Here is a 16656-nt window from a genome sequence, read left to right as displayed (position 1 = left end):
TGATCCGAAAAAGTTTACTGGATGGAGATGTTGCTCAAAAATGCTCAGGGCATTACATGATTGATCATTGGGATCCGGCTAGGTTAGGAAATGGCTGGGTTATTGAACCATAGTTCTCGGGGATGTCGGCTTAGGACTAACGCACAGAAGACAAGGATGTCCTGAAAGAATCATAAACTCAAATCATGACCAATCGTAAGCTCAGCCTTGTGGATGTTGAGTTTAGCCGCATCGTACTGGTAATTTACCCCTCGTTTCAACTATACTACTCTACACAATTCCTGGGGCAACTTTGCCGTAACCCCTTCAAGCTAGTCTTTTTTTGAACTCCTCCTCATTGTAAGGTCCTACAATGGTTCTTAGAGAAACGTGGCACTTTTATGTAAGAAGCTTTTGCTTTCAAAGGCCATCGACTCTCGACTATCTACCCCTTATACAAATATCTGTAGCTTGCTTCGACATCGCCGCAACAACAAAGTCTTCTCAGTACCCTCCAAGTTGATGTTCTATTACTTGCCAAAAACCTCCTGTCTTCAGCTTCCTTCGGCGTTCTTTCACGTAACGACAGAGCTGAAAATCGCTCGTCATGAATAACCAACACCACTCTTCAGAGCTCCGCCTTGAGGACTCGCACGACAGTGTTGTGCTGCCGGCGCTGATCAATTTTATTCGTCTCGTTCCGAGAAGCACAGGGTCTCAATATCACTCGTACTTGAGCAATTCTATTAAACCTACCCGAGAAGCTCGAAAGGAAGAAAGAGCCTAGCAGGCCTAGCAGTAGGCAGTTTAGACTTTTTATGGTGGCTTATCCCCCAAAAGACCAAGTCTGCTCTGGGTAATAGTTATAACTTGGTTTTAGCTTGAGCAGCAGGCCTTTAAACTCCTCAGAAGTCAAGGGCGTCTTATGAGAACTCACTGAGCTGCAAGATGGCGCATATCTTATCAGAACATACGTGAGACCGTACCACGGAGAATGCCGTTCGCACTAACCCTGACTGCAGCCATCATACTCGAGCATACCGGTCCTTCAGCAGTTGCCTGCACCTACAAAGATAGCTGAGCTTTACTGATACGTCCAAGCATCTCAGCCGCAAAGTAGTCAGAGATTCGGCACATCAACAGTCCGAGCGACAGGACGCCTCATGAGATGGACCAACTATTCACGTTGGGTGACATCGTGGCTGACGGTGGCAGCCTATGAGATAGTGCCGTGGCGTTGAGATTACATTGATCAGTAACCACTCTCCTCAAGCTTATATGAATGGCTTGCATTGACTTCCAAAGGCTAGGTTAGTCTATAGTGTAAATGCCTTTATATCAACGTCCCCGCATTTAACAACATTAATCTCAAAACTACCATCCTAAGCTTTCTTGAACCACATATGTAAACTTATTGTCATTAAGATTTATATAAAATGGCAACTCAGGCAGGTATTATTATCGAAGGAGCCAACCAGCCTCACAAAGTCGTTGACAACATCCCTCGTCCGTCTCCAGAAGGCAGACAGGTGCTTGTGAAATGCCTCGCCGTGGGCCTCAATCCCATGTATGACACCTGATGCACAGCCTATGTATGGATTGATACTAATGGCGACGATGAAGTGAAGCTCTCCAGCATCATACTGGAATGATGGTAAACGAGTGGCCCGCGATTCTAGGTAGTGATGGCGCTGGTGTTGTCATCGAAGTTGGACCCGACGTTGCCAGGCTTAAGGTCGGTGACTACGTCTATAGCTGTGCCCCAGTCGGCCAGAATCGATTCACGCCATTTCAAGATGCTTACTTGGCTCGGGAAGATTTGCTGTTCAAACGGGGCAGCAGCATCTCCCTTGAGGATAGCTGCACCATTGGAGCATGTCTTCTGGTAACTATGAGGCCTCGCAGACCAATAATCGAGAACGTGAAGCTGACAGCTCAACAGACTTCAAGCCTATGTCTCCTTGGCGGAGCTGGGCTCGAGCTTCCCGAGGATGGCAACAAAGCCCAGGAAAAAGATGAATGGATCGTCGTCTTGGGTGGCAGTGGAAACGTTGGACAATTTGCGATACAGGTAGCACTCAAAGTCTTACAAAAACTTCTATTTCTAACACTCTCAGCTGGGCAAAGTCTGCGGATACAAGGTTCTGGCATCTTGCTCTCCGTCTAAACAATCTGTGAGTCACCCAAACTAAGTACGCATACCGTAGTGCTCAATTTGCCCAGATTGCTATCCAGAACGGGGCCTCAGCGACCTTTGACAGTCGCGAAATGATTGATGCGCAAGTCACGGAAATCAAGAAGATGACCGACGGAAACTTTGGCAAAATGATGGACGCGAGCACTTACGGTTACGAAGTCATGGTGAAAGCTCTCGAAAGCGCTTCCGATGCGAAAGAGAAATACCTTACGTCAGTTGACTCTTGGTAAGTACTAAGCCTGTTGTCAAGACTTAAAACACCACTCATGTGTCGCTAGGTCCCCATTCTCAACACCATCTCCTATTAACGAGTACAGAGCAGATCTTGGCCATCTCTGCCGCCCTAACGAGCGAGATGGGACCCGAATAACTTCCGATATCGCCAACTGGATTCCGTTGCTTGAGAAACATATTGCCGCTGGGACTCTAAAGCCGCTTGAGTATTATGTTGTTGACGGGGTCGGATGGGGTAAAGTCATTCAGGGCATTCAAGACATGGAAGGTGGAAAAATTGGGAAGAAAATTGTTGTTAGGACCCAGCAGGAATGAAGAGGGATCTTGTCACTTTTTCCATTTTGTATTTTCGCAATTGTTGATCTGCGCTGTTTGGCACAAATATGGAATGGTTTGCCGCATGAGAAGCCAATCACGAGATGCTGGGCGGCGCGTAAAATGCGACACAGCCCAGCCCAGCCCAGTGCGGCTGAGTCTGCTGAGACATCAGGCACTTCACAAGGCTTTTCCTCGTGTTCTACCTCAACGATTTTGCTGTTTTCATCAAAAGTATCCATCTTCTCTATGTGATATGTATCAGTTCAAGCGTAGCATTCGCGGCGTCGGCATATCGAAACCACCATGGAGGCAATCGGCGCAGGTGCCAGCACACTGGCCTTTGTCCTCTTAGCCCTCAAGTCAGCCAAAATCATCAATGAGTCACTCTCGTCAATCAAAGATGCCCCTAGGATAGTCTCCGAGTTGTCCAAAGACCTAGAGTCGCTACAGTCCGTTCTCGGGCGAATCTCAGGCAGCTCGCTGCAACACGCGGCAACAAGCACAATTGAGTCATTAAATGACATTCTCCAAGCATGCACAACAGAGCTGTCGAGTATAGAATGTCGACTCGCAAAATTCTCTACGATCTCTGGCAGTAGTCGTTCGAATCGCGTGTACAAGGGCGTTCTCGCATACATAAAGAAAGAAGACCTAGAGAATGCGCGAAGCAGGATTCGAGACAAGTCAACGCAGATAAACCTTTACCTCAGCCTTCTTCAAGCGCAGTCGCTTTTGCAAGTGTCATCAAGGATAGATACTCATGCCACAGCGACGGCAAGTATTCTGGAGCAGATACTTGGAGAGGTGTCAAAACTTCACACAAGACTTGATCAAGATGCCGCAGTCAGTGAGGTCGAGCAGCTTCCAGCAAACACAGGCGACGATGCTATAGACAGCGCAATGGCCGGTCGACTTGGTGCCATGGCACTTTTTTCCGAGCTCGAGTCTAGCATTTCCCGTCTGTCGACTCTCATAGACCATGATGACCTAACTTTGGACGCCGATGATGCTGAGCAGATCATTGATGACCTGCGGAGATTTGTTGTCATTGCCAAGGAGAGGTCGATCGAAAAGTCTAGACTCAGTCGCAACTCCACTAGCTACAGTTCAATCACAGAAGATGATACGAAGGCTTTAGGTAGAGATCTGAAGCTGATAGAAGGACTGATTCTTTCCGCCCCCATCATTGCAATCAACCAGTCTGGTAACTTTGTCATTCATTCTTTGCTGTAGTGCATAACTGATCATTCATATCAGTCTCTGGTTCTCGAAAACTCCGTTCTCAACTACCGCAAGGCACGGTCATCAAGCAAAAGCGGATGAGAGAAGAAATCGACGTTGACCATGGCTATCTCACTATCTCAACTAACAAGAGAAGAAGGATATGCAGCGCGGTTTCCAACCCATCTGGAAATGTCAACACATCGCGTGATCTTGTCGCTAACATCGTGTTCCGCCCATCGAATTCTCCCTGGATGTTCTCAGTCTCGCTTTCCCAGGGTCAACTTTTCGATCGAAGCATCCAAAGTATCCCGCGAATATCGGTCTGTCGCATAGTCCCGAATGACTCGCCTGTCTTCTCTTTGGTGAAGCAGGGCTCCCTCAAGGAGTTCATAACCATGCTGCAGGAGGGCAAAGCAAGCTTGCGTGACCACGATGAGCAGGGCATGCCACTTCTACATGTAAGAGACTAGTCTATGAAACCGCAAAAACCCGCCCTAACCTTTGTAAAGTATGCAGCTACGGCGAGCGTGGAGATGTGCAAATTCCTGATTGAGTCTGGAGCAGACGTGGATGAGATGGGCGAGCATACGGGTACTGCCCTCTCACGTATAGCAGGGCTGGACCGACATGATACGACACTAGTACTACTGGAGAACATGGCTGATCCCACGTTGTCATACCCAGGATGGGATAACCCGTTGTCCACCGCTTGTAACCTAGATCTCGTAAGTATCCGAAAGATAGTAAGCCTTCGTATACTAATGCAGTCTAGCCATCCGCAGAGCTCTTCCTCAAGCACGGAGGACACTTCACGATGCATGATCTAGAGAGCTTCGACCTAAATGGAAGAACGAGACTTAATCAGGTTTGTATGGCAGAAAGCAGAGCGACAAGCAAGAAAAAAGCAGTCGCTATGCTAGCGGCGGCCGGCGCCAACCTCAACGCTCGCGTAGCAAAGTCATGGTCTCCAGACGATCATCAGACTCTGGGGTTCACGTGCTTGCATAGTCTTGTTTATAAAGCTCATCGCAGCAGGGATCGAGACGAGCTGGAAGCTGTAGTTTTCCTGATCCAACAAGGAGCAGATATCCTTGCGATTGACCACCATCAGCATAGCATTTCAATGCGTGCATATCTACCTAATGACGGCGATAATCAGTATTCGTCCAAGGGGTCATACAGAGGTGATCTTTGGGATGCTGCTCTCACGATATGCGGCTATGATATAAGCGCACAGCGAGCGGCATATCCCAGAGTGCCCAGGTATAACAGGAACTACAGAAGGAGAGACTTCGAGAGATTATGGGAGGGGCATGAAACCCTCTGTCCGTATTGGACAGATGAGCGATACCCGGAAACAGGCGGTGATGACGACTACTGGAAACAACCTGTGAAGCGCTGCGAGCATGTCGCATGTTCAGATTGTGAAGAGCTCCCGCCAAAAACTGACGATATTGACGTGGAGCCAATAATCGACGCTCATATCCCAGGCTACGCCCAAGCTATATATCGCGAATGGTACTTCGCTCGCAGTCCGGAGTCTAACCCTAGCCATATGCCTTATATAGACCATATTTCGGACGATTATTACAGTGATAATGACGGAGGAGAGGAGAGCCCGTCGCCTGATATTTTTGCGGGAGAAGGCAGGGAATCAAGTGTAGACGTGGGAACTGATGGCGGTGTTCGGTTTTACGATGAGATGAATACCCCTTCACCACCGAGCAGTGAAGATGGGGAAGCGGCCTATGAGAGATTGGTTGGGCCATATCAGGATGGAGAGAGGGAGATTGATGACTATCCTCGTTTCGTCGATAGATGGCTAGAGCATTATATTCGAGCGGCTGAAGAGGAATATGAAGGAGATGATGAGGAGATGGCGGATTGAACAAAGAGCTTACAGTTTGATTGAACCCTTGGTACTCAGCAGTGACGAAAGAACACAAACAAAGTAGGTAGATGATGTGAGATAGTCGCTGAACTCCATGCCCCGGGTTTCAATGACTGATCCCAAAACTTGAAGTCGAATTTCGTCAAGAATTAATGACATACGCATCGAATTGTAACAAAACATATCATGAAAGCGGCATATGCGGCACCGCTTTTGCCGATAATTGCTGACAGCTCTCAGCAAGCTGATAGTGAAGTGGCTGCTTACTGGGCCCAACTTTGATTACCATACCATGAAATCCGAATACCCGAGCCGCGCGTGAGACAGCCGTGTTATGCAGTGCCGCACAGCCAAGCATTAAACTTCTGGTGTATAGCCTATCCATCATCTACCGAAACGCGCGGGTACAAGTCGGGATTTGTAAGAAGACACAACAGCACGTGTGCCTTGCGGGCGTATGTAGTTATTAATCTCGCAAGATGAGCTGGAGTCTCCATGAAATTGATTGAGTATAAATAGGTTGGATACTGGATTAAGTTTGACAAATATCCATTCACTCAACACACAGACTACTCTCCTCCCCTGAAATAAATCTCTTTATCTCATAAAATCACATTTCTAAAAATCACAAAAGCAAGTAACATGGCTGCCATCAAGAACATCGCTCTCATCACAACCAGCACTCGTAAAGCTCGAGTTGGTCCTCACATCACCAGCGTCATCAACGACATCCTCATTGGCGATGCAGATGCCAGCAAGAATACCAAGATCTCCATCGTTGACGTCGCAGACTTCAACCTCCCCGTCTTCGATGAAGAAATCATGCCCGCCATGGTCCCCGATAAGGGATCCTTCAAGAATGCTCACTCCATCGCCTGGAGTAATGAGATCAAAAAGTACGATGGCTACATCTTTGTCATTCCCGAGTACAACTTTGGCCTCGCTGGCGGTACCAAGAACGCCGTTGATTACTTGTACAATGAGTGGATTGGCAAGGGTGTTCTGATTATCAGCTATGGTATCTTTGGAGGTACTTCTGCAAGTGAATCACTTGATAAGACCTTGAAAGGCATGAAGCTTAATGTGGTTGATACTCGACCTGCTCTCGGATTTCATGGTGGCGTCGGTGATGATCTCTGGCTTGCTGGTGCTGGAAAGCTAGGCGATGACACCAAGAAGGATATCATTGCTGAGACGCCTACTATCCTCAAGGCTTTCGGTGAATTGAAGGATCTGATGGACAAGCAGGTGCCCAAGGATAGCCAAAAGTAATGCATAGATCATCGGCGCTGGCTATTGTTTCCTATTCATAGAGTCAGTACATAGATTCGAGGATATTCTATTCTTGTAACTTGAAGCTTTTGCTAGGTGTTATTGCATACTGACGTAGCTGACAGATGATTGAATCGCCCCTTTCGCCTTATATCTTGTAAGGTAAAAGGACGTGTTGGAATTCGTTTGTATGATAGATATCCTGGCCGAGTGTTAAGAAGGCCGCAAGAACTATTGCGCCTGTTTCTCTCAGGAACACGCCAAGACAGATCCCCCAGTCATCAGAGACTAGGCTCGTGCCACCGGTCCTCATAATTCTGTGAATTGATGTGATCACGGTCCGCTGAAGATTGATGGCTTATCGAAAGGCTGAAACTTTTCAGGGACACGGGTATGTGGCGTCAAGTGTAGAGGCCCAGACAGTTCTCTCTGTAGATAAGCTCGGGGTCTAGAAACCTGCCGAGGGGTCATCAACGGAGAGATACCATTTACTGCATGAGAGTCCCAGATACGCGTCGCTTATGTGAATCCGGGGGCATGATCAGCCTTGATTGTGGATGCATGAGATTGACGTGTTCATCACTGCATCTCATGACGGGAACAGCGGTAGATGGCGTTCTGGACCAGAATGTGGCTTGAAGAGTCTCGGATTTAACGTAGCAGATCACCCCAGCTTCTTCTGCCCCGTATCCGGGAGGAATGCAAACGCGAACTATCGTTGTCGCTTAGGCATGTGTGACTATTACATGTGCAGATCTCCCTTTCCTTCCGAGGACCCCCTTCAACGTCCATATTGCATCATATGTCCCTGTGTCGTAATGCTAGCGACTGGGACTCCAACATCAAGGCGCAGTCCTCATCTCATCATTTGATGTTGTACAAGACTCAGCAATCTTCAAGATGCCAATAGATCCAAACGGCTCAACGGTCGTCGTAGGTTGCGTCGCCTCATACGACACGCGACATTGCTGAATCGTTCGCAGGCTACTGAATGGGCCCTTATTTCTATCGCGACCGCGGTAATTCTAGCACGGTTGTATCTCCGCCTCATCCTACAAAGACGGAATCTACTCGCAAGCGATGTGTTCATGTGCGCGGCATGGGTTTCGGCGGTCGCTTTAGCAAGCTTCGACATTTACTTCTTTCGTATAGGCATCTTCAAACCTGGCACTACATTCGATCTGGCCGGATTTGAAGGAACTGCGGAGGAGGCCGAGAACTTCTACAAGGTATAAACCCTCTAGGCCAAACATGAATATCGCCAGCTGAGATATTTGAACAGCTCTACTTTTTTTCTACTTATCCCTTCTACACCACTTTCTACTTCTCCAAAGCAGCTCTGTTGGCTGTGTACTTACAGATCTTCCCTAGCTTTATGGTAAAGCGACGTCGATTCCTCTGGACTGTTATCGTCTATGTTGCGATAGGGTTCATTGTTACAATACTTTTACTTAGCCTGTCGTGTCTGCCAGTATGGAGAAACTGGTGGGTTCATTTGGTAGTCTCCCACGCTTTCAGGGTTATACTAAAGTCGCTTGAAGGACCTTATCGGACCAAAGATGCACCGTTAAAAGCATCAAAATCAACTTCGAGATTTCCTGGGTCCTAAACATCAGTTCAGATATCCTCAGTACGCCGTAGCCCCAAGAACTCAAGGATTCGTGCTAATCAATGATGATATATAGTTTTTATTCTGCCCTGGCTCGTCATCCCCGAGCTGACACTGAGGAGAAGACTAAGGTATAGTCTTTACGCAACGTTTCTCCTTGGTCTCATCAATATTATCTTTTGTGTAGTCCGTTTTGCTCAGATCGAGCAATATGGTGGGGATTTGGTAATTACCATCAGTCTTGTCGGTAAGTGTTATAAATAAGGAGAGACTCCCAACTAAAGAAGGGGGCTGATAAGGCAATCCGTCTTTTACACAGAATTATGGAGTTTCATCGATGCTTGCATTGGCCTGATCATCGCATGCCTTCCATCACTCCGGCCTTTCTTCAACTGGCGAGAAAAGATTCAGTACTATGGTCAGAGCAGCGGTCAAGACAGTAAAGGGTACTCAAGCCATAATTCACGAAGACCGATGGTATCGTCAGACCCAGAAAGTTTGACTCAGCCATCTAACGTTCACTTGAGTGAGGATATGCAACGGAGATTCTCAGTAGCATAAGAATAACGGAGGAGGAGGAAACTCAATCACAAAGGAAAGAACTTTTGCGTGATTTGACATGATATATACCCTTTCGTTGAAATAGCTTTTCATTATGCAAAGACTCCGAGGCGGTCAAGTGACTCGTAAATAGAATTTTCGTATGGCTCTTATCGGAAATATTTGTCTCTACCATGCTCATTGTATGTCACTCTATATTGGCCAAAAGAATGGTATGTATGCATAAAAGCCGCGCAAGCCGGCTATCGTTGTATGTTCAGTTAGGTGCTAAGCTATGTACAATGAAGTAAAGACCGGTCCTGAGTGAAGTCCAGTCACAAGTCCGGACTCATAAACACGTAATCCCATCTGAAGCTCTGAAGATATAGGGAAAGACTATCTTCAAGAGACTGCCATATCATGATGACCCCAGAGCTTCTAGTCATAGTGCCTCTTTATTAACCCTGAGAGACAGTCATGCTGGCAGAACCAGAGCTGTAGTAGCCCTCGACAGCAAGGATCTGATAGTTGTGGTTACCAAGGTTGAGGCCGACATTCTTCCAAGCCTGGAAGTGAGCACCGGTGTTGACGGATCCGCTGGAACGCTTGTTGCGTCGAACAGACCAGAACTGCTGGAAGGTCTTGTTGCCCTCAATGGAGGGGGCGTTGACACGGGTGCTGACGTAGATGTCGTAGACAGATCCGTCAACAGTGACCTCACCCTTCTTCTGGCCGCCGGAAGAGGGGTTGTAGGTGCCGAAGTTCTCAACGATGTAGTACTCGATGAGAGGGTTCTGGGTCCATCCGTAAACAGCGAGATAGCTGTTGCCGTTGATGTTGTAAGTACCAGAGTACTTGATGGTGCTGGATATAAAGTTAGCATCAAGCTCCACGAAGCAGTGCAGGTGGAACCTACCGGGCAGCACCGGGCATCCAGCCCTTTCCACCAACGTGGTTACCGTTTCCACTCCACTGCATACTGAACTGACCACCGTTGCCGTTGGTGTAGGTGACAGAGTTGGGAGTGTCAGTCCAGAAAGAGAAGTAGTAGCCACCGCTTGTGCCAGTAGTGGGCTGAGTGCGCTTGTCGAGGACGTTTGTGGGAGGGTCACGCTCAACAACGCTGAAGCCGTCAACGGGCTGAGCGGAGGGGAGAGCCATGACGCTAGTGACAGCCGAGACGGCGGCGAGGATGGAGGTGAAGGAAACCATTTTGATGATGTTGGCTTGAAGACTGTTGGAGACTGAAGCTGTTGGTTGATGGGATGAAGACACTGAGTGATGATGAGGGCTCTGGTCGTATTTATATTGCCAAGTGGCAGCACCTCGGCGATCCTTAATTGCTTTACATCATTCGAGTCTGGCCCAGGTTCGCCAGACTTGTGGGGAAAAGGAATTGCCTAACATGGATGTGAAAGTGTCCGAGATCGATCTAAGTCTGTATGAAGTGTATACCCAATTTTGCCGGCGAGATAACCACTGGGAAAGTAAGGATCGATGGAAATGCTGGTTTAACGAGCGAGTTGACAGCAGTCATCCCAATGTGATTAGTGGGTCGATGATATCCCGGAAACTGAACCAGGTCAGTAGTCATCTCCGTACTATGAAACATGCTAACCGATGGGGTCTGGTTTATCCGGCCTTCGTGCAATTTCGGAGGAACAATGCCCGGATCGTCCGATTTAGGACAAGACATGATCTCGAATGGGGAAAGCAAAAGCCGGCATTCGTAACATGGAGCCACATGGCATCGATGCAAGTCTTGCCATAGAGCCACCATGAATGGGGCGGAGGTTGCATTGACTGCCGAAGACCCCAGACACGGCCGCGAGCTAGGAGCTGGGCCGAGAACTAACGTGTTTGATTAGGAAGGGGAGGACGAGGATCGGACATTCAGCCTAAAAACCAAGGTTGCGTTTCAGAAGATCAGCGTGAGGGTGCATGGTGTATAGCTGAGGTTTGTTAAGATGTAAAACGACGAACTCAGTCTAGAACCAGCTCATGACTCAGGGATAACACGAGAAAGCACGCTTGTCTAGCGATCCTTTGCCTTGGTAATTGGTGCATTTATTCGGGATTGATCCGTGCTCAGTGCACACACGGTTAAAACCGAACGATGATGGTGTCTTTGACAGGCCAATGTACGTACGTAGGCATTGGATAATGGATAGCGGTCTAACATACAATTTGGTCCCGGCTAAATTTGAGAAGAATCCAAAGTGACAAGAGGATCCACCAAGCCGCGTTTTAGTGGCGATGTAACTCCAACACTTTAAATCTAAGGCACATATCAATGCATTGTGAGCTTGCGGGGAACGCCAAAATGATCGAATCAGGGTATCACATCGCAGTCTCTCCAAGGCCGCTGTCGTGAAGAATCGAAGGACTCATTCAGGCAAAATGCCAATGCCGATCTTTCATCCAGCCAAGACTGTTCCTGCGCCGTGATTAACCGCCAAGATGAACTTCCAGCTCGGCATAACACCTCCATAAGTCTTCACGACAGCCTCATCAAGCACATACGACCAAAGCTCGTAGNNTAGTTGGGTCGGTGACGACCAGCGAATCCCCGGTGTTGTATGTTATTTTTGCTCCGTAGACAAGTGAATGGTCTTGTCGGACCGGTTGCTTTTTTACTCTGTGATGATACTCATGGGTTGCTTCGTATAATCGCGGTGGAATGGGCATACTCCAATTGTGAGCCGCATCATCCATAAGCCGGGGTAAATCCGCGTCATCAGACTTCGCAATCGCCGAAACTCTGTCTATGATCATCTTAGCAATCCTGCCCTCATTTGCTGCAAATATCATATCAGGCTGTTGTAAAATGTAAAGGTGCAGGCCCTGCTGAAACTATATTATCCAGAGCATTATGAACCGTATGTTGTTCGCGTTCGTTCCGAATGTCCAAAGTAGGAATCACTTCATGGCTTCCGAGCCATACTCTAGTTTAATTGAGCGGTACAAGCTCTGCCTCTTCAGGTTCTCTGCATTTATTAATGATACCTCTGCGGCAATGTCACGCTATTCTTATGTAAGAATGGATAAGATTAAGCGGAGCGCAAGTTGTAAGAGGATTGTGAGACTATCTCTATGTTGACATCATTGACTTGACGGCATTCCTATCACCAATAAGCTGGAGAACTTCGAAAGCTGTAGGCAATGGTAATGAATAATCAGGACTTCATTTATCGGGTAAACTTAGGCCATCCTCTCAATTTTTCGGATATGAGAGTGTCATCACTGCAACAAGTCGAGTGAAAATTATTTCATTTGATTCAAAGCATTGATGATGGTTTAGCAGCTTTGGTCTCAAGAAGCTGGGATGAAGGAAAAATGGTTAATGCAGCTGAAGGTACTGTTGAAAATCTCATATTGGACCAATGGAACCTCAAAATACCACCAAATTCTCTTTCAGAATACTAGAACTGATATTAGCTCCAACCTTTCTTATGAAGTATCGGGTAAGCATTGTTGAGCCATTGAATTGAGTTTACTTGAGCGAGAGTGGGGTCATTCTGTTTCCGCACTAACTCAGCACGCCCAGAAATGAGCCCGCAAGTGTTATGGCGCTATGAACCGTCACATCATAAGCCGCTTAGCAATAACATCGAACACTACAAAAAGTAACTCACGAAATTTCTGGATTGATTGATCTGACAGTTGATCATGACAGATCAAGAGATCAAATGGTTGCTGGAAGTACAAGTTTCTAAGTTAAAAACGTTTATTTAGCGTATCCGTAGATGGTAAATAATTGCTTGAACCTGGAGTTATAAATTAGCGGGTAGAACTCTGTGATAGTTTGATAAAACGTATCTTACCGGGATGATTATCTACTAGAAGATCTCGTAAGAGGATGGAAACAGACATTTGAGAAATGTTATTCCATTGGGGGATGTTGACCTTATTGTGAAGGTTCTGCTGAAAAGGTTAACTTGAACACGCTTCAATCGATTATTTGCACTCTCAGGCTTCAAGGGTTATTTCCCATTCAAAGATCATAGATGCTCATGTAGTTTGATGTCGAAGACAATGACTAATTTGAGTGTTGGACTAAACAGTTCACCGCACGCGAGGAACATCGACAAAATTCTGCTGAACATGCGATCAGTGCAGGAAAGTGCGAGCGAACATAAAAGCAGGCACCTTAAAAAGCGTGAATAAACCATATTCTTATCTGAGTTCACCTCGCGCCTGCTGTTCAGTGTTCACATATTACCTCTAAGAATCACCACTGGGAGTTTAAGCTCCTGCCCTTAAATACGGACGCCTTCTTCTGCTGTGCAATGTTTATCTAGCTTACTCTCTCGTCATCAATCAATCACCCCATCCCATCGCATACCGCACGCATTAAGAGATTCCCTAAGCAAACCATTCCATTATGGACGACTTCCCTTCATGCGCGTCAGAGCTGCGTAAACAAAAGCAAGCACAGGGCTTATCGCTGGCCATGAATACTCCCTCGCCCATTCCAGCAAAAACCGCAAAGCCCAAAAGCTATGCTGCGGCACTCAGGGCACCACGGCCGCCACCTGGACCAACACCGCTCACATGGGGAGCGTTAGATCGCCTCGATGTCAAGAATTTCAAAGAAGAGGTGCGAGGTGCGAACTCCTGGACCAGTGAAGAGCCAAAACGTCGAATCAAGGAATGGATTTTCCGGGTCAGAGCTCTGCAGAATGGAAAGGAATTGGTTCATCCGGAGAACCCACCCCAGTCAAAATAATGGGATTGGTTCAAAACTTGGCTTAGGTCGGGGTACTTTAATGAAGTGAAGCGGATATTACACCAGGCATAGACTTCACATTCGACAACCAGTACGAGATGCATGAGGTGCACGAGGGAATAAAGAAATTGACAAAGGGACGCTGTCGGGCAAATCTTACGACGAAATTCAATTTTATTATTTATTATAACGCATTATTGCTCAGGCTGTGAATGCCTCCTTTCCGACTCGATATATGACGGCAATGAACTGGAACATCTCGCGCTGCTTTCAGGAAGCCCGATATCCTCAGCGTCGGGTTGGGCATCCCCATTCTGCTCCTCCACTGTGAGCTGTATAGGCAGTACCAACTTCAGGGTTGTCGACGCAACATTAATAGTTACATGTAGTTGATATGTCCTGGCAATCAGGCAAGAATAAAAAGTAGGCAAAAACATTTTCTTATCGCTCGAAAAGCTCGTGATGGGTATTTCAATATGGCTGCTGAATGTCTCAGCGGTCTCGGTGACAACACTGTCTGTTTGTTTTGGTGAATTCTTCTCCCAGCTTACGCTGACCTCTGCCTTCTTCACGAGAGTCTCGGAGCCATTGTAGCAGTCTCTCGCGTTGACGATATGAGGAAGCTGTTGCATGGGCTCATCCTGTGACCATGTCTCTGACTCGATCTTCGCAGAAACACTGCATGTTTGTGGTAAGCTGGCCTTTTGGTCGCTCAGCTTCAATTTGAGAGACGTTGTAATCGACGTAGGATGGAAACCTTTCCCGCTGGAGTCAAGAACGATTGCTTGCGGTTGCTCAGTATATAAGGTGATCTCGCCCGAAGAGCGACAAAAGACGTTGGACTTGAGTTGCTTCGATGACGCGAACTTGAATGCTCGGTTTGCTGTTGGGATCTTCAGAGGAGGATGCTCGACATGGCCTGGCAGGAACTGGACGGTTTCTTTGGCTTCCATCTTGGCATACTCTGGGTTCGCCGAGTCCCAAATCTGAGCAATAACACCGTAGTCAACGCGCACGCCTCTTGGAATCATCGCATCACCCTCCCAGCCTGTGATACTTGGTGGGAGATGTGAGTGCAGCTGTCGTGTTTCTTGCCATATGACGTTATGTGAACAGGCCTCTGTACCGAGGCCATTGGGTAGAACAAAGTAAAATGGAACCGTGTAAGTCTCATTTGGCTGAAGAATCTTATCCGCTGGTAGTGCCGCTTGCTCAATTGGCATTTCCAGATCAAGTAATCGATGCCATGTCTCAAACGATAAACTGGCATTGGGTCGCTCGACGCTTGAGTCGCAAACAAACTTTATTGAGATCTTGGTGAAAGGAGTCTGCTTCTTAGGCTTGATGTTGACAGTGCCCATCACTATGGAGCCAGGGCGATAGCGCTTAGATGCATAATGATCATGGATATTAATGGTCAAGCCATTTTTCTTAGGGGGCAAAATGGAATTAAGGCTCTGTAGGGCTGATGGATTGAACGGGCTAAGCACCGGGCGTGTCTGAAGAGGGACGCCGGATCTTTGCGTGTAAGGAGGCTCCATATTGACAATACTGGTTGGAATTGATCCGACATCTTGGCGATATTTGGCCTTATTGTTATACAATTTCTGCCTGACTAGGCATCTGCACTTTTCTCGATAAGTCGAGTCAATTGATCAAGGCAAGTGACTCACGAAATCTGCGTAGTACATGTCATCGGCTTAATCTGACCCGACCGTTACGCCTGCAAACAATGTGCGCGTCGGGACAGACCGCGTAATTGAGTCACTGGGTGTCGCAAGCACAGTCATCAGCTAGATTATCGATCCGCCAGCCAATTAAATGTCTAGTAAGATCGATAAAAAATTCACGGTTAAGGCTTTTCTTATGCACCTTTTTAGTGCAGCACGGCACGTATGATCCGAATTAAGGTAGTGCTCCGTGCAGGCTGATTAATACTCGACGACGACGCTAAACACCAGAGATGAATTTGACGTGATTGGAGGGAAAAGGTATCGTGAAGTGATTGTTAGCGTCAATGACAGAATCATCCACGACAGCGGAATTCATAAGTGCTCACGCAATCCTCCTCAATTACAAAGCCAATGGCCTGATGATTTGAAAGAAAGTGTTCAACATCACTTACGAATCTTGGACAGGAGTCATTGCACCATCGATACCACTATCATCCGGACGACATCCTACACGCAATGTAGAGTCTTTGACGTGGAGCGACATAGGGAACGATAGCCACAATTGGTCTAATTTGATGGTTCTGGCAGAGTCGAAAATGCAATTGGTCATTATACGGAAGCCTGTGTCTCAATATCTCGTGGTTACCTGCCACTAAAGGGATGATACAGAAGCCTGGCCATGCCGTATCCATAACTGTTCAGGCAGTATCTCTTTACTTCAACTGTCCGCGCGTTATATGCAGAGCAGCGCAAGAATTGAGCCCGAAGAACATGACGAAGACGTCATGACATCTGTCAGCATACGTCGATGCCTGTACTCAACCGAACCGGGTCGCGATTAACAATGCAGCTGGCAAGCTAAAGCCCCTTGCATATAGTCTGCAACCAGACTGAACTCAAGCACATACGGCCATACCTATCAGAGAACTCGGGATCCCGTCCGCTCTCCCATAGATAAGCTGGTAAGGGGCGGATTAGTAGTTGGGTCGG

General features: G+C 47.3%; 7 protein-coding genes across 7 annotated transcripts; 5 read left to right on the top strand and 2 right to left on the bottom strand.

Annotated features, from left to right (window-relative positions):
- Nucleotides 1-1627: 1627 nt before the first annotated feature.
- FTJAE_8737 (zinc-binding alcohol dehydrogenase domain protein) lies at nucleotides 1628-2725 on the top strand (the record flags this gene model as incomplete). Its single annotated transcript, XM_037355585.1, has 5 exons — nucleotides 1628-1864; nucleotides 1922-2050; nucleotides 2097-2153; nucleotides 2203-2402; nucleotides 2455-2725. The coding sequence occupies 5 exons, from the start codon at nucleotides 1628-1630 to the stop codon at nucleotides 2723-2725; spliced, it is 894 nt and encodes a 297-aa protein (XP_037204156.1).
- A 306-nt stretch (nucleotides 2726-3031) lies between these two features.
- On the top strand, nucleotides 3032-5840 carry FTJAE_8736 (uncharacterized protein; the record flags this gene model as incomplete). Its single annotated transcript, XM_037355584.1, has 4 exons — nucleotides 3032-3932; nucleotides 3986-4410; nucleotides 4462-4677; nucleotides 4725-5840. 4 exons carry the CDS (start codon nucleotides 3032-3034, stop codon nucleotides 5838-5840), a joined length of 2658 nt encoding a protein of 885 aa, XP_037204155.1.
- Nucleotides 5841-6485: 645 nt separating this feature from the next.
- On the top strand, nucleotides 6486-7115 carry FTJAE_8735 (nadph-dependent fmn reductase; the record flags this gene model as incomplete). The annotated part of the gene is made up of 1 exon (XM_037355583.1): nucleotides 6486-7115. One exon carries the CDS (start codon nucleotides 6486-6488, stop codon nucleotides 7113-7115), a length of 630 nt encoding a protein of 209 aa, XP_037204154.1.
- Nucleotides 7116-8015: 900 nt separating this feature from the next.
- FTJAE_8734 (uncharacterized protein) lies at nucleotides 8016-8350 on the top strand (the record flags this gene model as incomplete). The annotated part of the gene is made up of 2 exons (XM_037355582.1): nucleotides 8016-8048; nucleotides 8099-8350. 2 exons carry the CDS (start codon nucleotides 8016-8018, stop codon nucleotides 8348-8350), a joined length of 285 nt encoding a protein of 94 aa, XP_037204153.1.
- A 1372-nt stretch (nucleotides 8351-9722) lies between these two features.
- FTJAE_8733 (endo-1 4-beta-xylanase A precursor) lies at nucleotides 9723-10476 on the bottom strand (the record flags this gene model as incomplete). Its single annotated transcript, XM_037355581.1, has 2 exons — nucleotides 9723-10128; nucleotides 10181-10476. 2 exons carry the CDS (start codon nucleotides 10474-10476, stop codon nucleotides 9723-9725), a joined length of 702 nt encoding a protein of 233 aa, XP_037204152.1.
- A 3172-nt stretch (nucleotides 10477-13648) lies between these two features.
- FTJAE_8732 (uncharacterized protein) lies at nucleotides 13649-13993 on the top strand (the record flags this gene model as incomplete). The annotated part of the gene is made up of 1 exon (XM_037355580.1): nucleotides 13649-13993. One exon carries the CDS (start codon nucleotides 13649-13651, stop codon nucleotides 13991-13993), a length of 345 nt encoding a protein of 114 aa, XP_037204151.1.
- A 194-nt stretch (nucleotides 13994-14187) lies between these two features.
- Nucleotides 14188-15534, bottom strand: FTJAE_8731 (uncharacterized protein; the record flags this gene model as incomplete). Its single annotated transcript, XM_037355579.1, has 1 exon — nucleotides 14188-15534. One exon carries the CDS (start codon nucleotides 15532-15534, stop codon nucleotides 14188-14190), a length of 1347 nt encoding a protein of 448 aa, XP_037204150.1.
- Between the last annotated feature and the right edge of the window lie 1122 nt (nucleotides 15535-16656).

This window comes from Fusarium tjaetaba (genome assembly GCF_013396195.1).
Source record: "Fusarium tjaetaba strain NRRL 66243 chromosome Unknown NRRL66243_c0000192, whole genome shotgun sequence".
NCBI lineage: Eukaryota > Fungi > Ascomycota > Sordariomycetes > Hypocreales > Nectriaceae > Fusarium > Fusarium tjaetaba.
Note: the sequence above shows the minus strand (reverse complement) of the source record. Positions and strands in the feature narration are given on the sequence as shown.